At 56.4% G+C, this 19,123-nt stretch overlaps 1 protein-coding gene across 4 annotated transcripts in view; it reads right to left on the bottom strand.

Moving 5' to 3' along the window:
- The window catches only part of PAX7 (paired box 7), a 101,547-nt gene that overhangs the window by 11,300 nt on the left and 71,124 nt on the right, over positions 1 to 19,123 (bottom strand). For all 4 annotated transcript variants that reach the window (XM_006188265.2, XM_032495304.1, XM_032495303.1 and 1 more), the window contains exon 8: positions 139 to 385. In XM_006188265.2, the coding sequence (XP_006188327.2) occupies positions 139 to 385 (247 nt within the window). The remainder of the gene's footprint in view (positions 1 to 138; positions 386 to 19,123) is intronic.

Genomic DNA, 19,123 nt, shown 5'->3' with positions numbered 1-19,123 from the left:
ACCTTAATTGCTTCACCTGTGAAATGGGCACCCCCTACCCCGACACCACCTTGCAGGGCTCTGAGAATCAGCGGGAGGTCCTTGGAGGGGGGCGGGGCAGGGAGAGGGAGGAGGATGCCCAGGGCGCCAGGCACTCACTCTGGCCATACTGGCCGTACTGGTAGCCAGCCACGGGGTCCACGCTGTAGCCGGTGGTGCTGTAGGTGGGCGGGCAGTAGGACTGAGACGTAGGCAGGCTGTCTCCCGGCTTGATGGAGTCAGCCCGCTGGCTGCAACTGGCCGAGATGGAGGTGGCGGAGTCCAGGCCGCTGTGCAGCGGGGAGATGGAGAAGTCGGCCTGCGGCTGCGGTGGCACCGCGCTGGGGTTGCTCAGAATGCTCATTACCTGCGGGGGAGACAGCGTCAGAGCCGGCCCTCCAGCCGGCGAGTTGGGGGCGCTTGGAGGAAGAACCTCGCAAGTGCACGTGTGAGCAGGGTCGATGTCTGGCTGGCCTGGGACAGGCCTTTACTGGAGTTGCTCCCTTGAGGTCCTGCAGCCTTGAGGTCCTCAGTTTACCTGGTTTGCTTGCCCTTGTGGGTAAGATGGCTGGTTTCTCTGGTTAAATCCTGACCCGTGGAACCTCCCTCCACTGAGAGTTTTTGGGGACAGGACCGGCCTAGTTTATCTCTCTATTTTCTGAGAGGTTCTGAGCAGCACCTTGTGTCTGTCTGCTGAATGAATGAATGCATACGTGCATGAATCAATGAATGAATGAATAAACGAGCCAGCTAATTATGTCTCTCATCGGACAGGGAGCTCCCTTAGGACAGGGACCTGTGTCTCCCCCATCAGACTGGGATGCTCCATCTTCCAATGCAAAGGTTAAACTCTGGACCTGTCCAACTTCACCCCCTATTCTGTGCTACGCCTGCTACACTCCTGACTTTGCGGTCCTACCCTCACTACACCAATGTACATGGCCAGGGCTTCCAAATAGCCTTCCAGGCACCCTTGATTCTGGCCACTCCTGGATGTCTATGACCATCACCTCGTTCCCTGCTTGGCCTGGTTTAGCAAACAGGAACTCAGCATCAGGGCTGGCCACTTGGACTGATAGGGTGAGGCTTGTCTTTAGAAACTCAGCTTCTCTAAGCTGGTGTTGGTTCATTGGTGTGTTCACTTATTCATTCAACAAACATGCACTGATAGTGACTATGGCTCCAGGCCTCAGGCTGGGCCCTGGGACTTCAGAGGAGGAAGAGCCATGGTCCCTGACCATGGCGGGATGGCCGTCTGGGTCTGGTGGGGGTGGCAACTAGCAGCAGACCATCAAAATATGCAGTGATGAGGGGTATGGAAAGGCAGCTCAGCGAGGCTGTGGGAGCCCAGAGGAGAGAACCCTTGCAGCCTGGTGGTCCAGTGACCGGAGAGAGCCAGGGAAGGCATTGCAGGCAGCAGGTGCACGCGGGATGAGAGAGCAGGGCTGTCCCAGTTGGTCCTGAGGCGAGGAGGGAGGGGTGGGGAGAGAGGCAGGCCCTTGTGGACCCGACCTGCAGGGCCAGGCTTTGGGCATTGGAGCAATGATCTTTTTTTTGGTGAGGGAGGTAATTAGGTTTATTTATTTATTTAACGGAGGCACTGGGGATTGAACTCAGGACCTCGTGCTCACTAAGCCAGCGCTCTACCACTGAGCTACATCCTCCCCCCGGAGCAATGATCCTTTTGCCAACTAGACACCTTGTGAAATTTTTCACCTTTCCATTTTTGAGTCATCCCTGCTGCAGGCCTGAGGCATGGCCGGGGTGAAGGGCACGGATGTGGCATCCTCAGGCCAGGGGCAGACACCGAGCTCCTCCACTTACTAACTGTGCAGCTGCCAGGAGTCCCTTAACACCTGTGACCACCCCGTCTTCAGGGCGTGGCTGGGAGGCAGAGATGGGCTCTGTGCATGGAAAGTTCTCTGGAATCAGCGGGCCCAGAGCCTCTTCTCCCCTCTTCCCCTTCTCCTTACCTTTCCCTCCTCTCCCAGTCCAGAGCCCTGCAGGGTTGTGCAAGGTGGAACTATGATGCCCATTTCTCAGATGGAGAAACTGAGCCCCATGAAGGGCTGTGGCTTCCCCAGATCTCACAGCAGGTCTGCAAGGGAATAGTCTAGGGTCCAGCTGGCCTGACCCCACTCACCTGATAACGTCAAGTCTGACTCTCAAGGATGGGTTAATTTAGGCGCGCAACCACAGTAGAGATTCTCACTCCAGATGTTTGCTCCCTGGGCAGCTGTTTTGGTGGGGGAGTAGGGTGGGGTCCCTCAGCCCTGGGGGGCCTGGCTCCTCCGGAATGCCCTGAGCACAGCCTCCCCAGACTCTTCCCGCAGTGCACCCAGCACGCTCCCCTCAGCCCTGGGGGTCACCTCTCCTCTGTCCTTCCATTCCCCACCCCCTCCCAGAGCCAAAGTCAAGAGCAGCTGGCCTGCTGGGGCTGGTCTTTGTCTCCATCAAAGCTGGCGGGGCTTAGGTGGGACTTCACAGGGTCTCAGCCCAGTGAGATGGCAAGGACACCAGGGCTGGGTTTGGGAGGAGACGTCTGGGCCACTCTGGGCAGTAGTGCTGGTCTAGGGAACTGACGTTCCCCAAACTCACTTTGTTGGTTACACTTCAGAGGCCTCTGTTTCGGCAGAGCCCACACAGGGTGCTTGGGTGCAGGTAAGAGGGGGTGGTGGTGGGTTGCAGTTTTCTAGCTGTTGACGTGGGGCCCTGGGGGCCTGAGGAACTTGCTAGGGGTGTGTGTTCGAGGGGCTGGTGGGGGGACTCAGGAATCTAACACTGCCCTGGGGTTAGGAGACCCGATTCTCTTCCAGGTTGCCTGTCAGTTTCCCAATCTCGACCTCACTTTCCATCTAAATTAAGAAAATCACCACCATCCCATTCCCTACTAACCTGCTCCTCCCTCCGAGGAGGCCTGGACCCCAAGAATAAACTTAGAGGCTCAAGGAAAGCACACAGGCCCCCTCTCCCTTCCTTCAGAAGGACCACTGTGGCAGTGGGGAGACTCTCGGGAGGGACTGCCAGCTTTGCTGAGACCCCAGTTGAATCCTTCCCTCCTGCAAATCACCAGGATGCTAAGGCCCAGAAAGATGAGATGGAGGGTTAGGGAGAGGATAGGGTGTTTGGGGGACGGGCTGGGAGCTGTGCCTAGACCCAGTACTCATCCTGCAAGGCAGATACCTACTGCCACCTAATTTGAGCACATCCCTCAAGAATTATCGGTGGCTCCTCAGTACCTTCCAGATGAACAGGGCATGGGGTTCTTGGACCCATACTTGCCTGTCCCAACTCCTCCCACCCCTTTCTACCTTGCACTTTATGCCTCAGCTATAGCAAAAGATATAGTGTTTCCTGAAGACATCCTTCATTAATTCACTTATTCATTCATCAAACATTTCACAGAGTGCTACTATGTGCCAGGCTAGAGATAGGGCTGGACTGTGAGCTCTTTGAGGGCAGGATGGACTGTGTTTCATCCTTCATTGCAACCGCAGTGCCTGCATTGTACCTGCAACATACTATATGCTCAGAAAATCCTGTTGAATTCATGTATATTCACTTAACAAGTATTTATTGAGCACCTAGTATGTACCAGACACTGAGCCAGGTACTGAGATACAGTCATGAAGAGTAGCAGCTCCCTGACCTCCTGGAGCTGCCAGTCTAATGAAGGAGGCTGACAACAAACAAATGAACAAATTATAATATAATTTCCCATACTGATAAGTGCCATGGAAGAAAAATTAAAATAAAGGGAGTATGTGGAGTAGCCAGGCAAGATCTCCCCAAAGAGGTGAGAGTCAGCAAGACCGAAAAGAACCAGCCAAGGGAAGATAGAGCGGGCTGGCTCTTCTGCCTGCTTTTTTCAGGCAGAAGAGCCAGCCAGTGCAAAGGCCCTGAGGTCAGAACATGCCTAGCAGATCTAAGACATAGCAAGAAGGTCCATGATAAGAGTGAAGAACCCCCAGAGCTGTGAGCCTTCTTGGCATGCTTTGTCAGAAGGGGCTCATGTGATGCTCAGTGGCTCAGGGAGTCTTGGACCCTGGGCCAGTAACAGACAGCTCAGAATGAGCTTTTTCTGTAATGGGATTTGTTCAATGGGATTTGCCCTGGAACATCAAATCAAATCCACATCTGGGATAGGTGTGAATGGGGGTGTGGGGTATCTGCCTGCTCTCTCCCAGAGTGCTCAGAGGCCTGGGGATCAAAGGGCTTCCATTGCATCCAACCCTGTGTATCAAGGCATGGCAACTTCTAAGCAAAGGGGACAGGACCCGACTGAAGAGAGATGGGAGGGGGAGCATTGAATGACTTCTCAAGCAAATGGGCTATGACTCCCATTCTGCATAAGGGGAAATTAAGGCCCAGGGAAGTGAAAAGGCACCCGTGTGATCACTCAGCCAGTAAGCGGCAGAGCTGGGAACTGGACTCACGTCTTCGTGACCCTGAGCAGTGGTCCTTCCCCACAGCAAGCTGTGCTGCAGAACACGGAGAGAGCGGCCCTCGGCAACCCCAATGCAAAGAGCCTTGCGGGCCGACGTGGCCCTTGCCAGCCTCTGGCTGGCCTGCGGACCCCTGGGAGTCCCTCTTTGCCTGCGGAAGCAGGAAGTTTGCCCACAGTTAGGGGCCCAGCTGAGGTCTGGGGCCTGCAAACTTTTGAACTTGAGGAAGTCCTGGTCTGATGCGGTAATCCACCCCCCTCAAGAATGCTAAGACCTCTCCCCTGGTGGGTTTGACTTTTTTCCCTGTGACCTTGCTTTCACTAATGTATTACTTCTTGGTACGTTACCGTTACTAACTCAAAATCAATACCGACCTCCACATCTGTAAGGTTTTATCTGAAGGCAAATCTCTGGGCTGTCCGTCAGGCTGAGTGACAGCCATCCTTTCCTCTCCCCCTCAACCCGCCGTGGCCCCCACCCGCCCCCAGCCCCTTCCTCTCCCTCTGCTCTAAATCAGTCCCAGCCTCCACCAGACTAAATCAACAAGGGGCCCAGCTTCACCCCCCCTTCCGCCGCTGGGGAGAGGCTTGTAGGGTTTTGGGGGGTGGGGGCCCCGGGAGCCCAGCACCAGCCCCCCTTTCGCATCCTCTGCTCACTGCCCCCTCCCCTGGGACCTGCCGGCGCTCCCCGACTTTAAAAGAAGGGGATGGGAAAATGTAATTAACTCCCTCCGTTCCTGAGCTGGCCCCGAGGGCCTGGGACCGAGGAGGCTGAGCTGTGAGATCTGCACCCTCTGTGATAACCGAACGTGGCTTTGGGAGCGAGGCTGCAATTAGAAGGGGTGATCGCCGTCATCGGGGCTCCGTGGCAGGGTCTGGGGTGGGAGAGAGGGGGCTGTGGCAGGATGCAGAGGGGAGAGGGAGGGGCAGGGGCAGAAACTAGTGAGGTCAGGATGGTGGACATGGAGATGAGGCTGAGGCTGGAATGAAGCCAAGGACCACCCTGACCAGCGACCAGGGGGCAGGTCGGGAGTCCCACCTCTGTGATGCCAGAAGGTGACCCTGAGGCCTCGCAGGGATAGCGGTTTCATCAAGGGCACTCGGCCAATCAGGGCTCTGAGGGGCTTCCCTGCAGCACTGGGGGCCAGAATATCTGCATTAGCATCCATGCTCTGCTGCTGACTAGCTGGGACCCTGGGCAATGTCTTTAACCATCTGTGCCTCAGTTTCCTCATCTGTATAATGGGAATGATAATAATTGTAGCTCCCTAGAGGGTTATTGGAAGGACTAAATGAGTAAGTGCACATAGAACTCTTAAGACACGTTGTTTGTTCTCAGTGAACGCAAGCTCTCCCCATCCCCTTCCTCTCCTTCACCCACGCCCCCCCCGCCTCCTCTGCCACCTGGATTAGAAGGCACCTAGCTTGAGAGACCCAGGGAACTCCTCCCTGCCTTTTCCACCTCTTCTCCCTAGTGGGCCCGGCACACAGTGGGTGCTTTCTGAATGAAGCGTTGGTCTGCCTGCACTCTGGAAAGGGAGCCAGGTGTGTGTCATGTGGACAGGTCACACCTTCCTCTGGGGATGATCCCATGAGCCCAGCTCACGACTTGCCTTGGTCCCTAAGGGTCCCCGAACGTGCTCATTTGTGGAGAGTGGGTCACATCACAAGATACAGGGCCCTGATGGCGAATCTGTGAAGTCACAAGTTGAGAACTAGCACAGCCCAGAATTCACACACCAGAGCGGCATACCGCACGTCCACAGGGACACATGCCTGAATCCAGGAAGGTGAGACATCTCAAAATGCCTCTTCCCTGGATCATCAAATAGCTTTTCATAGAAACCCTAATAAACCGTCACGATAAACTTCACATATGCCCACCTACCTTTCTTAAACTCATCAATACACTTACACGCACGCCCCTGCATGTCAACACACCTAAAGACAAGCCTGGACACAACTTGGAGGCTGGCGCATCTTCAGAGATGGGGATACTGGGTCTCAAAGAGAGGCAGTGGTGTGCACTGGGGTAGAGTGTCATCAAAAGCCAGTGGCCGTGCAGCGGGTCCTGGGGTGGGGCTCACCACCGCCACTCATCCTGACCCCGGTCTGGCCCCAAACATGATTGGTGGCTTGGCACACTGAGCCCTTCTGTCTCCCAGGCTCAGACCCGAGGGCAGCCCTGGCCCACCCTCTTACTAATTCACCCCCTTGACTTCCACAAGAGGTGGGAGGGGGCATGTTTGGGGGGCAGTCTGTCCCCACTGTCAGGGAGAGAAGGCAAGGGCACAGCTTGTCAGGAATGGAGTGCCGTTTTTGTCTGGATTACGTGAAATACGCCTCTACAGACCACACACTGTCCCAGGCTGGGGGCTGATCTGGGGCAGCCCAGCTCACGACTTGCCCTGGTCCCTCAGGGTCTGGGGCCTGGAGTCCACCTCTGTGTCTAGATGAGCCCCATGGGACAGGCTAAGAGCTGGGAAGAAGGGACAGGGAGGCTCCGCTGGGGTCTGTCTGTTCAAATACTGTTTCTCCGCCTTGGCTGCCCGGTGCAATCGCCTGGGAGTCTTTCAAAATGATGATGCTAGGACCCCACACCTTAGAGACTCGAATGACTTGGCCTGGGGGTCTGCGCATCAGGCTTTTTCCCCAGCGGATTCTAATGTCAAGTCTGAGGACCACTGCATTCAGTCACTATTGTTGCTGCACACACAACAGGACTACACACCCACACCCACGTGGGTGACATCATGGGCACGCACACAAGATTCACACGGACAGTCGTACCGGAACGCACACAGCATTACACGGACGGGCTAACACGGACATATAAAGAATAATACCCACGAAAACCTGCCTGCCCGGCCACCCTCCACACACTTCACACACGCACTTGGGCAAACAGACCCACACACATTCTGCACACCGCAGCCTCTCAACTCCAGAAGCACCAGCTCGCTAATGCAAGCCTGTATGCCTGCCTTCACCCCCCACGCACCCCCAGCAGACACCCAGACACACATCACGCAGATGCACGCCCGCCCGGCCCTCTGCCTGGCCCCGGCTCCATGCTGGGATTACTGCAAGCGAGAAATCACCCACCCAGGCAGCCGCCCACCATCGCTCCCCCCCTCTCCAGCTCAATTCTCTGCTAAGAGGATCTGGGCCCCCTCCCCTCTCCCTGCCCCCTGTGGACAGCAGTAATGGGCTTCGGGTGCTGACTTTGAGCTTCCAAACAAGATTTCCTGCAGGTCTCCCTGTCCCCGACCACCTCCCCCACTTTGCCTGCCATCTCTCTGCTTATGGCCCTTGCCCTCCCCACCTCCCCCCACACCATCCACGTCTTACACAGCCCCTCACCAACCAGGAGAGCTAGTGCACAGGCAAGCCCCCCTCCCCTACCCCAACCCCAACCCCAATCCCAGCCTCCTGACTCCCGTTCCCCTCTCGTCATCCCCACCCAGTCTCCCGTGAAGGCTTCTCTGAGTCTGGCTGCTGCCACCCTCCTGCATGAGCCCGGCACCTTACAGTTTCCAAAGCATCTCCTTTTAAGCCTCATAGCTACTCTATGAAGTGCCGTTACCCCACTTCTCAGATGAGGAAACTGAGGCTTAGGAGGAGCTCACCCAGAATCACCTAGGGGTGAGTGACAGCACTGGGGCAAGAACCCTTGACCTCTGACTTCTAGTCTAATACTCCTACCTTGCACTTGGCTGTGGTCTTCATTTACCATAGGTGACTCTGGGTCATTCTTAACTCTGTGTGTGTGTGTGTGTGTGTGTGTGTGTGTATGTGTGTGTATGTGTGTGTGTGTGCAGGCGCGTATGGGAATATCGCATGTGTCAGATTAGTGTGGGTGTGTGCCAGCATGTGCACATGAAAGTATTTTGTGTGTATATATTTGAATTTTCTAGGTGTGTTTCTGAGTCTGTGTGTGCATGGATATGAGTATCGTGTGTGCATGTGCGAGTCTGGCGTATGTGCATGCATGTACACATGGGAGCATAATGTGTGCAGGAGTGAACTTTGTGTGTGTGCTTGTGAGTTTGTGGGAGTATTGTGTATGCTTGTGTGTGAGTTTCGTGTGTGATTATCATGTGTGAGTGTTCTCTGTGGGTACCGCATCTGTGTCTGGGCACATGTCCGGTCTGACCCTCTACAGTTGACCTCACCAAGGGCACACACTGGGGCTTGGGGACCTCAGAAGCTCAGAGGGCACTCGGGATACACCTGGCCATTGACGGTCCTCTCTGGCCGGAAGGGGACTCCCTACCCACCAAGTCCACCAGCTTCCCTCTCCCTTCTACATGGAAGTTCAACACACCAGACCTGAAAAGACTCAAGAGACAGGCTCTGCTTGAATGGAGAGGAAAGCAGGGACCATCATTTTTGTAGAGGAAGGATTCAGCCAAGGCTGCACGAAGAACCTCTGGCTGAGCAGAGGGAGACCCTCTGAGAGACGAAGCCAAAAAAGGCTGACAAGCCTTGCGTTTGGGTCCCACTCAGAGAAAACTTTCAGTCCTCCTGTGGTCCCCCTCCTGTCTTAGGCACAGACCAGCCTTGACCTTGGATTTGACCAGGAGCTGCTGGAGGCAGACTTGCTGTCCCCTTCCCAGTGCCTGGCAAAGAAGGTGCCCAATAAACATTCTTTGAATGAGTGAATTCATGAATGAATGAATGAATTTGCTTCTCTGTTTATCTCCAGCACAGAGCCTGGCAGAGTTGCATGGATGAAAAGAATAAACAGAGGGTCACGTGGCATACTCACCCCCATCCCTCAACTCAACGGGTTTCAGAGTTCCCTCCCCATCCCAGGGGTCCTTGCAGTCTAGAAAATGGGAGGATGCATAGAATGACTTCCCACTCATTGTCCAAGAAGCTAAAGATTCACACACACACACACAAATTCCCAACGTTTGGTCTACAAGAGGTCAACCTCCAAATGTCTGGAAACATCTAGAAATATCTAGACTGGCGGGGGCACTGGCTGTGGACCTGGGCTGGCCCAAGTCTGAAGGTGTCTGTGCCACGATGGGCCCAAGGGCTCCTGGCCCCCGGCGGGTGCTGGAGCCGGTGGGGTGCGGTGGGATTTGGAGACCATCTCTGATGGCGCGATCATGGCAGGCGGGGGATTAGCGCAACTCTGCTCAGAGCGGCGGCGGGGCTGGGGAAGGAAGGGGCCGATCGCCGGGAAAGATATGACTATTTAAAGATAATGATTGCATAAATTTAATTAGCACACTTTCACGCGGCAAATGGCCGTTTTGTAATTAATGTATCTGGCCTTACTAAGCATGAAAGATCCCATCCCCTCCCCCTCCCCTCCCGCTCCCCCTCCTCTGCGGCCCTAATGAAAGACAGAGAGCAAGTGACAGAAACAGTTTGTCAGCGGCTCCAGGTGTCAGGGGCCTAATTGGCTGAGCTGAGGGGAGGAGGGGGAGCCGGGAGGGATGAGAGCGGGAGGGAGGGGGCCTGCTTGACTTTGGCCGGGCCCAGGTTGGGAGAGGAGGCGGGGGACCGGGAGGCCGGGGCTCTCAGGCCCCCTGGCGTGGTGGGGGAGCGCCCCTTCAGTAATTGCCGGCGACGAGGACGCAGATTGGCTGTGGCAGGGAGTGAGTGGTGGCAGGAAGGCCTCGTTAGTACCTGGGCAGACAAGCTGGCACATATCACAATGCGTTAAGGACTCCCGGCCATGATAGCTTTGCCCTCTCTGAGGAGCAAAGCCCCTTAAAGTGGGAAGGATGAAAAAGCAAATGAACAAATCTTAGTGTCCTCTTCTATAAAACAGGCCCTGGTTATCAAGAGGCTCCCAAGGAAACAGGATCCTAGCCTTCCATTGTTAAGCTCCTACTATGTGCCAAGCACCTACTATGTGCCAAGCATCTACTATGGGCAAGGAGTACAGCCAATCACTCCTAGCACAGCTGTCAGAGGGATGCGGATTTTAATCCTTCTAGAAGTGGGATGCATTTCACCCTCCAGAGCTCCCTGCTGCAGCTGTGGTAGCAGCCAGGCAGCAGGCAGTGAGGCCCCCAGCTGTGTGCAAAGCTCCAGTTGAGGCCTTCCGAGAAGATCAAGAAAGGGCCAGCACCAAATCATCTTAGAGTCAAATAATGTGGGTCTGGGCTGTTCCATGCTACAGATCAGGAAACTGAGACTTGGGGAAGCTAAAAACTTCGCCCAAGTCTGTACAATTGGTAAGAGGGGCGGGGTGGGCTGGGATTTGAGCTCAGAAGGTGTGATTCCAAAGTCAATTCTCTCTCTAGCATCTCCCTCAGGGACCCACAGCAGGGCCAGCTTCATGCCTTTCCTGCCTCCCACTCCCATCCCCCGTGGGCCCATCCCCTGAAGGCTGCCTAAGACGCTTGCCTGGCACCAAAGGGAAGCCTCTTTGTTAGGTGAGTACATGAGTTGATTGCAGTAATGTCTGCCCAAGTTAGAGCTGTCTGGTTTTCCTGTAGGACGAGCAGGTAACGGGGTCCAGAGGGTTCCAGCGGCCATGCCTGCCCCATGTGTCGTGGCCACCTTGCTGGCTGTGTGCATTCTGATCTCTCTGACAATGACCATCCACCGTCTTCACCAGCAGCCCTCTGCCAGCCTTAGCCACCAGCCCCTGCCCGGGCCAGCCCAGCCCCTGCCCAGTTTTCTCAGAGGAAGGCAGGGCTGGGAGGCCTTGAGCCAGCCTAGGCCGGGTGGAGCAGGGCCCAGCCAGCCCTCTCCCGGACCAAATTCAATTTCAAAGCTTAATGAGTTTGCAGAGGAGCCGGGTGAGCTCACTGACGCCACTCCTTGCCGGCTGGGTGGTTCCCGGCCAGGCCACCGAGCTCGCAGTGGCCCGAGCGGGGAGAGCCCTGGGTTCCATCGAGAGTGGCGGGGGCACTGAGAGAGTGAAAAATGTCAGAGCAAATTGCTCTTGACAGCGTTAATATCTGCACCTCATAGCAATAATTACATGTAAATAAATAGCAAAATCACACTCAGCTGGAGGCAGCTTGGGGAGGACAGCCGCTGTTAAGGACCAGCTGGGGACCTGGGATGCTCTGTTCCATCCTTTTCTCTCCTTCTTAGAGTCTCCGCTCCCCCTCTCACCCTCAACCAGATTCTTACTGCAGCACGGGGCAGGGACCTCAAGATCCTGGCCACCCATATTAAAAATGGGGAAGAAAAAGGAAACATTTGGGTCCCCCTGTGTTCTCGTCCAGCCTAGGGGAACAGCTGGACCAGGCATCCTCCCAGCTCTTTCTCTCCCTCCCTGAGCATTCTACTCCATCTCCAGGTCTCTTTAGAAAGATGCTTCTGAAATCCACACCCCTTTCCTGGGAACCCCCTGGCCTTGACCTCCACACGTCTACCCTGATCCAAGTCCTCCTCCTCTCTCTATTTGCTTATGATTACATCCCCTTTTTGGGGCAGACTCCACGCCTCTAGTCACCTTTGCCGCCCCTGGTCAGCCTCAATATCTGCGATGCTACAGATAACATGGCGCCACTTCCTGGAGTGTCAGCTTGCCCCGATGCTAATTAATTTTATTACGATGATCAACAAATATGGCTCCACAGTGGCAACGAATGCGAAACGAGCGTGCATTTTCAAGACAACACATGAAAGTCTGTTAGGCCCCCACCCCCGGGGCCTCGGGGGGAGCACACTCAACTGTTACCAGAAAGACTTCGGAGGGAAGTTGGAGGAGCCCAGTGCGCAACCATAGTTGCCTCTTGCTGTCATGTTTGGGGGCCTCTTGGTTTGGTTTTGTGTTTTTGTCTATAAAGGCAAGGACCGTGTCTCGTCCGTGTCTGGATTCACAATACTTAGCAAAAGGCCTCTGGGGGTGTTTGAGGGAAGAAAGAAAAGAAAAAGGAAGCAAGAGGCTAGGAGGAAAGGGAGGAAGGAAAGGAAAGGCGTTGGAAGGTAGGAGATGGGGAGGTGGAAGCTGCCGCCCACGGATGGGATGCTCTCCAAGTGAGTTCAGGGATGACAGGGCTGGATTTAACTCAGGGTTCCACTCTCCCCTCCCCAGTGGGACCCAGAGGCCTGTTCTCCTGGGGCCCAACCTCCCTCCCACTTCCTGCTTGCACCACAGAGAGTTCCCACGAGAGTTCGGGCTCCCCTGCCCGGGCAGAAGGAGCTCAGAGGGCCCGCCCTCCAGCTACTGCGCTTGCACAGGGCAGGAACGCAAGCTTCATTCTTTGCAAAACAAATATCTTCTCTGGAGCAGCCCCCGCGTCCCGCACCGTCTTGTTTAGCTCACCGACTAATCCACTTATCGAGGATAAAGCGCCTGTGAATCCCTATTTGATAAAGGCAGCCACAAAATTAGCAGAAACGTGCCCACGGCTCCGATGTACCAAACAAACAAGAGGCTGGGGACGACGGGCGGCAGAGAGATGTTGTCTCTGTGCGGGGGGGGGGGGGGGCCCAGGCTGGGAGAGATGGGGGGAGGAGATAGCAACTTTCTGCTGGCGCTGCAGGCTGGGAAGGCGATGCTCTGGGTTATTTGAGAAGGGGGTTGGGCAAGGTGGGGGAAGGAACCAGAATGGAGGGCCCACCCCATCCTCTACTGCGTGCGCCCCAAGGCAGCTGGTTCCTCAGCTCCCGAGAAAACGCTACTCCATGACCGCACGCTGCCCACGCTTCCTAATGGAACCACCTGTAATCCTCGCTGACGCTGCTTCAGCGCTTACTTCACACCAGGCAGCGTTCTAAGCATTTCCTGTGCTCACTCATTTACTCTTCACAGCGACCCTGTGACATAGGTGCGACTGTCATCCACCTCTTATAGATGAGGAAACGGAGGCCCAGAGAGGTCAAGTCACTTGCTCAAGGTCACCCAGCTGGTAACCAGTGCTCCCAGCTGGAGAGTTATGACCTAAAGCTCTCCCATTCAACCACGACCAATTCGAACTCAAACTGCATCTCCAACGATGGTCCCCAATTCTGGCAGCAGTCCCCCAAACCACCTGGCAGTACCCCCAACTATTCATGGTGCCTTCCCCTGCCTCCCCACATCAGAGTCTTTAAGTGGCTAAAGTCCTTTGGGCCCCCTACCTGGCTTGATGAACTGTCAGGTTCACCTCCCAAAGTCACTGTCTGAGCCAGTTATTCTTCTGCGCCCATGTCCACCTTTAGTGCCTCTGTTATCAGGGTGGTAGGAGCCCCCAGCGGGCCCCCAGAGGTCTCCCTGCTTGGCCCTTAGGGGCTCCGGGCGCTTTGCTGACATAGCCCCCAATGATGGCCACAGGATTATAGGTCTCACAGAGACGGGAAAACAGGGACTTGGATGAAAACTCAGCTCATCTGAGTTTAACTGGCTCATCTCAGGGCGACTTTGAGGAGCGTCCTTCTCTGCTCTTAGGTCCAGGAAGAGGGAGCGACCAGGAGGGGATTCTGGAAGGCTCGGTCCTTGTGCTGCCCACACACCCACCAGCTCTGGCTTGCAGAGGAGGGGCTGGTCCCTGGCCTAGGGGGTGGGGACATTAATCACAGGGGAGCCCCTGTCAGGGTGGCATCTGGAACTAAAGAGAAACACTCGTCAAAAGGCCAAGACTTCTCACCCCGGGCTCCCAGGGCTCGGAGACCAACCACTGCCACACCAGGAGGCCAGGGATGGGAGTGGGGCATCTGGGGTTCAGGGCCGGGCAGGCCCCCTTTGCTTGGGAAAAGGTCCCTGCCATGGACACCTGACTTGTAGCAGGGAGAAGGGAGCTTGGAGAGTAGCTGGGCTCCGGCAGGGTCCCACATCCCACTGATGGAGGAACCCAAGGTGAAGTACCTTCCCTCCCCAAGGCCACACGGCTAGGTGGAGGTGGGGCTGGGATTCAAACTTGAGTCTGACTGCGGAGCTAGATCTGTGTCACCCTCAAGCCCTCTGCACCTGCCCCTCTCCAGCTCTGGGGTCCTCCCTTCTGTCTCGGCTCCCTGTCCCCACCCCATTTCCGTGAGTTCATCTCCCTGCAACTGTGTCTCTGACTCTCCATCACTCCTTGCTCATTCCCATCATCCCTGGCCTTTCCCTGTTTCTCCCTGCCTTTTGCTTCCTGGCAGGTCCCTGTCTGCACATCACTCTCTGTGATGTCCTTTCTCTCTCTCTTCCTGTTTCTGCCTCTCTGTCTCTGGGAGTCTCTCTCTCTGTCTGTCTCCCTGTCTCTATCTCTCCATGTGCTTCTCTCCCAGACTCTTTATCTCTTCCTGCCTCTCTCCCTCTGCCTCCACTGCTCCTCCATGCCTCCCTTTTCCTGCACGTCTGGACTTATCTCCCTTCTCTCCACCAGCATCTCACACCCCCCATTCTCTCTATCGCTCTGTCAGTCTGTCCATTTCCATGCCCCTCTGCCTGCCACTCCTATATCACTTCAGCAGGGGGCACCTCCAGAATCAGCCCCAGAGCTTAGTGGGCCAGAATTGAGAATGCCATGCCAGAAAGGCTGGGCTGGCACCCTGGTCCAGCTGATTGTCACCATCGCAGGCTGGATGAGCCCTCAGCCTACTTCCCCTGCTTCCCTGCTTCTTCCTTTGGGCCTCTGAGGGATTTCAGCTTCCCTCCAAGGCTCTCCTCCCCTTCCTCCTTCCTCTGCTGCCCAGGGTGGTCCATTCTGAGTCACTCAAGGAGCTGATGGGGCATCTGAGAACCAGGGAGTGGGGAGGGCATAACGCAGTCATTTCATCCAGGGCTTCTCAAACTTTGCACCTGCGAATCCTCTGGAAGCTTATCAAAGCACAGAGCAGACCTGGAAGCAAGGGTTCCGTTGTGACAGCCCGGCACAGAGGACTGAATCAAACCCCTGGCATCAGGCAGATGTGGGTTTTGGATTTCGACGTGGTTCCTTGCCGCTGACCCTGAGCTTTGCTTCTTTGAGTCTGCAAAATGGGTGTAATGGTTCCAGGCCCTCAGGGCTCAATGAGGACCAAGTAGTGAATGGGGCAAAAGCACCTCGGTGACCCCTCTGGTTCCGAACACATCAAGGCTAAACAGTAAAGGTGCTAAAGGAGCAACTGCATTTCTTCAGGGACAATGCAGGTGGGGTCACAGCTGAGACAGCTGCTTCCCCCAGAGGCCTAGAGAGGGAGGTCGGAGTTGGCTGGGGTTGGAGTCAGCACCCACGGGCTCAGGGAAGGATGCCACGGAGTCAGGGGTGGGGAAGGGCATTATCTGTGGTGGGGAAGGGCAGGCAGCCCCTGAGGGCGGCTCAGGAACCCGCCTCTATTTCAGCCTGGTCGAGTCCCCTTGGTGTAAGACACCTGCCAGGGTGCTCACGGGAACGCAATCCTCTGATGAAGCAGCTCAGACCCCGATCTGGAAAGAGGGTGGCAGGCATGCTGAGCCCTCACACTTTCTGCTGGCCCCCCACAGACCAGCGGGACGGAGGGCCAGGCGCTGCGCAGGGGTAAGTATCCGTCACGCACCCCACCAGGGTCTCCTTATCTGGTGCTGGATGCTTGAAGGGATTTTTCAGGGCTTTGCATCAAGCAGGGATTGCTGTGTCGCTGGGTGCAGAGACAGAGGTGACTGGAAATGCTGTCCCTTGACCTTCTGAAATGATCCAGCCATTGCCACACCCACTGTGCCCTGGGAAAAGCCCTGCTAATCCCGAAGTCTTTCTAGGCAGTGAAAAGCCTGCAGGGCTACCGTGGGGGTCTCTGTTGCAAAAGGAGGCAGTGGGTTAACTACTTCTAGGTACGGTCTAAGCTGGAGACTGCTGGAGAGGGATCTCAGTTCAGCTCAAACAGCCCCATCCCAGAGTCAGTTTCTAAAAAAAGAGCAGGAGGGGTCAAGGTGCTGATGGGATGTTGACAAGCTAACCCCCTGCTTTGGATGTGCCAGGCCTTGGAAGATGCCTTCTTTAAAACATAGATTCCCCCAGGACCACAACAGACCCACTGGATCAACCTACCAGGGTGGAGCCTGGGAATTTAGATTTTTAACAAGCATCTCAGATCATTCCGATGCACAATGTGGGAACCACTGACTCTAACTGGATTAAATTACCCTTCGAAGAGCCCACTCCCCAACAGTCTTGACAAAACCAGATCCGGCCTGCACCCCCCAGAAGATGGGGTCCTCACTGCTTTATAAGGCTGTCCCTTCCATCATCCTGAGCTGGATTCTGCCTCCCCACGACCTCTGCCTCTTACCCTCTTACCATCACTAGGACCACAGTGGCTCTCTCTGTCCCAAGCAGTCCCCTGGAGATTTAGGGTAGGATTGTGAAGGTTCCCTTTTGATCTCATTATCTGACCTCCAGTCACCTCCTGAACCTCCGATCTCCGCTTGCCAAGGAGGGTGGTGGGAAAGCAAAGAGGCACCTCTAGGTGATTAGTCCAGCCTAGCCTGGTGGCCCTGAGGAAGGTGTTTCCCACGTCAGGTGGATGCAGGGGCCACAGATCCTTCACCTCCGCGCCCCCTCTTGTCTGGGGCATCCCCTTCCCTCTGAAGCCTTCTGGCTCCTGGTTTGCTTGCTTGTCTCTTGCCAAACTAACTGAAAGGTCCTGAAGGCAGGGGCCATGGGGCCAACATGGGATGGAGCTCAGTGTCCAGTGCAGGCCCACAGCTGTTTACTGGACCCCTACTATGTGCCAGGCTTTGTGCTGAGGCCAAGGGCCATGGGAAAAGACTGGTCCTTGCTTTAGGGGGAGAGAGCAGTACCCAGAAAGTTAGAGTTCAGAGGCAAAATTGCTACCCTGGTCGGGAGTACAGCCACCTAGACTGGAGGATGGTGGAAGTGATGAGGGCTTGGCTAAGTGAAGAAAGGGGAGGGTGAGAATGTTCCAGCAAGCGCATTGGCTGAGGGGACCAAAGGAATGGCCGGGGAACCGGGAGGAAACCCTCGCTGTAGCTGCCCAGGAAGTTAAGTGCCTGCCTGCAGAGCGCTGGCTCGTGCTCCGGCCCTGCCCCTCGGCCACCGGCCACCGTGCGCGCCCCAGATGGACGGGCCGGCGGAGGCAGGGCCCGCGCCCGCACCCGCACACCCAGCACCCGGCCCTGGCGTTCTGGGGGCGGCCAGTCTCTCTGCTGCTCCCCGATCCCAGGCCCGGGCCGCAGGAATTAAGCAGGCCGCCGAGCCCGAGCGCATCCTTATCTCGGGGAGACAGTTGTTGGGAATCACTTTGACTGAGTGGTTTTGTCTCCCCGCATTTTCCACTGTCAGGCGGCCTCGGGCCATGGATCAAAGGCGCGGCGGCGGCGGCGGCGGCAGCGGAGCGCAGGGAGGGGCGGCCGCGCGGATCCCGCCGATCCCCACCCCCCACCAACCCTCCCGCTTCCACGCCGCCACCCCCACCCCGGCCCCGGCCCCAGGTCGGCCTGGCCCCGGATCCGCGCCCAGCCCTGCCTGGAGCCCGCCGTCAGCGAACTGGAGGAGAGAAATGCGGGACAAGTGGAACGGGAGGAAAGCGGGGGGGGGGGGGGGGGGGCGGTGGCGAGAAGGGGCAGAGGGTGAGGGGGCCGGGAGGGGCTGGAGAGGGAGAAAGAAGAGGTGTTCGCGGGAGAAACCGGAGCGGCATGAGAGCGATTAGGGGAAAGAGAATGGGGGTGGGGGGGGGTAGGGACTGGATTTGAGAGGAAAGAAGGAAGAAGGGAGAAAAAGGGTCTGACGTAGATGCAGCTAAAAGGGGAGAAGGAGCCGGAGATCTGGGGATGGGAGGGAGGAAATGGGGGAGGAGAGAACCAGGAAGCAAGAAGAAAATCAGTGCAGTAGAGGAAGCAGCAGTTAATTTCCCATCAGCTGGGCCCGAGAGAAAGTTAGGGGCTGAGGGACAGGACCTGAAGACAAGACTGTTTGGATGAGAGTGGGAGGGCAGCCTGGCTGGGCTGGGGGTGGGGTAGACGCTGTCCTCCCTCCAAAGAAAGCGCTGACTCTTGTCACTCAAAAGGAAACAGACGCACAGAGTGGCCATGCCTGGCTGAGGCTGCCCAGGAGTTGGGGTGGCACTCAGACCTGACCTTCCAAAAGTTGCCAGTGATGCTCAGGGGACACTGGCCCAGGTCTTGGAGGCTCCCAGAAGCCCCAGGAGAGGAGCTTCCTCTGCCTGTCTCCATCCCATCAGCTTCCACCCCATAGCAGAAGTCCCCAGGGCAGCTCAGAACACCTGTCCCAACCCCCTAAAGGTGTCGGAGAAACATTCCCAGCTGGGGAGAGGGCCAGGAGAGAGAAGGGGCCGGTGGGGAGGATGTGGAGAGAGGGGTAGCCCTGGGGCTGGGGTTGGGGCAGGGCAGGAGCCTGGACAGGGAGGCCGGAAGGAGCAGGGGAACTCAAAAGATGCCAAAGGGAATTAATTCCCCAACTGGAGATCTGGGGCCTGGCCCTGTGCCAACTCACTGTGTGGCCTCGGAAGCCCCCATCTGCAAAGAGCTACCCCGCACTGCGCTGGATGCCACACTGCTCAGCATCCATCAACACATGGACCAGCTCTAGGAGATGGGAACTGTTTATTAGCCCCACTTTACAGAGAGGGCAACAGGGAGAGAAGAAGCCATCTGGAATCACACAGGTAGGAAGTGACAGTGCCGCAGGCCCAGGGGATCGAGAGCTGCTGCCTGATCTGCCTGCTCTCCTGCCTCTTAGGGGGCCCTGAGAATAGCCGAGATCAAAGAGTTTGGGGCCCTCAAAGATCTCACCAGCGGGTGGCAAACAGACCCTAGCTAAGAGCATGGTCTCTGGGACC

Source organism: Camelus ferus, chromosome 13 (assembly GCF_009834535.1).
Source record: "Camelus ferus isolate YT-003-E chromosome 13, BCGSAC_Cfer_1.0, whole genome shotgun sequence".
NCBI lineage: Eukaryota > Metazoa > Chordata > Mammalia > Artiodactyla > Camelidae > Camelus > Camelus ferus.
This window is presented reverse-complemented; position numbering and strand designations above follow the sequence as displayed.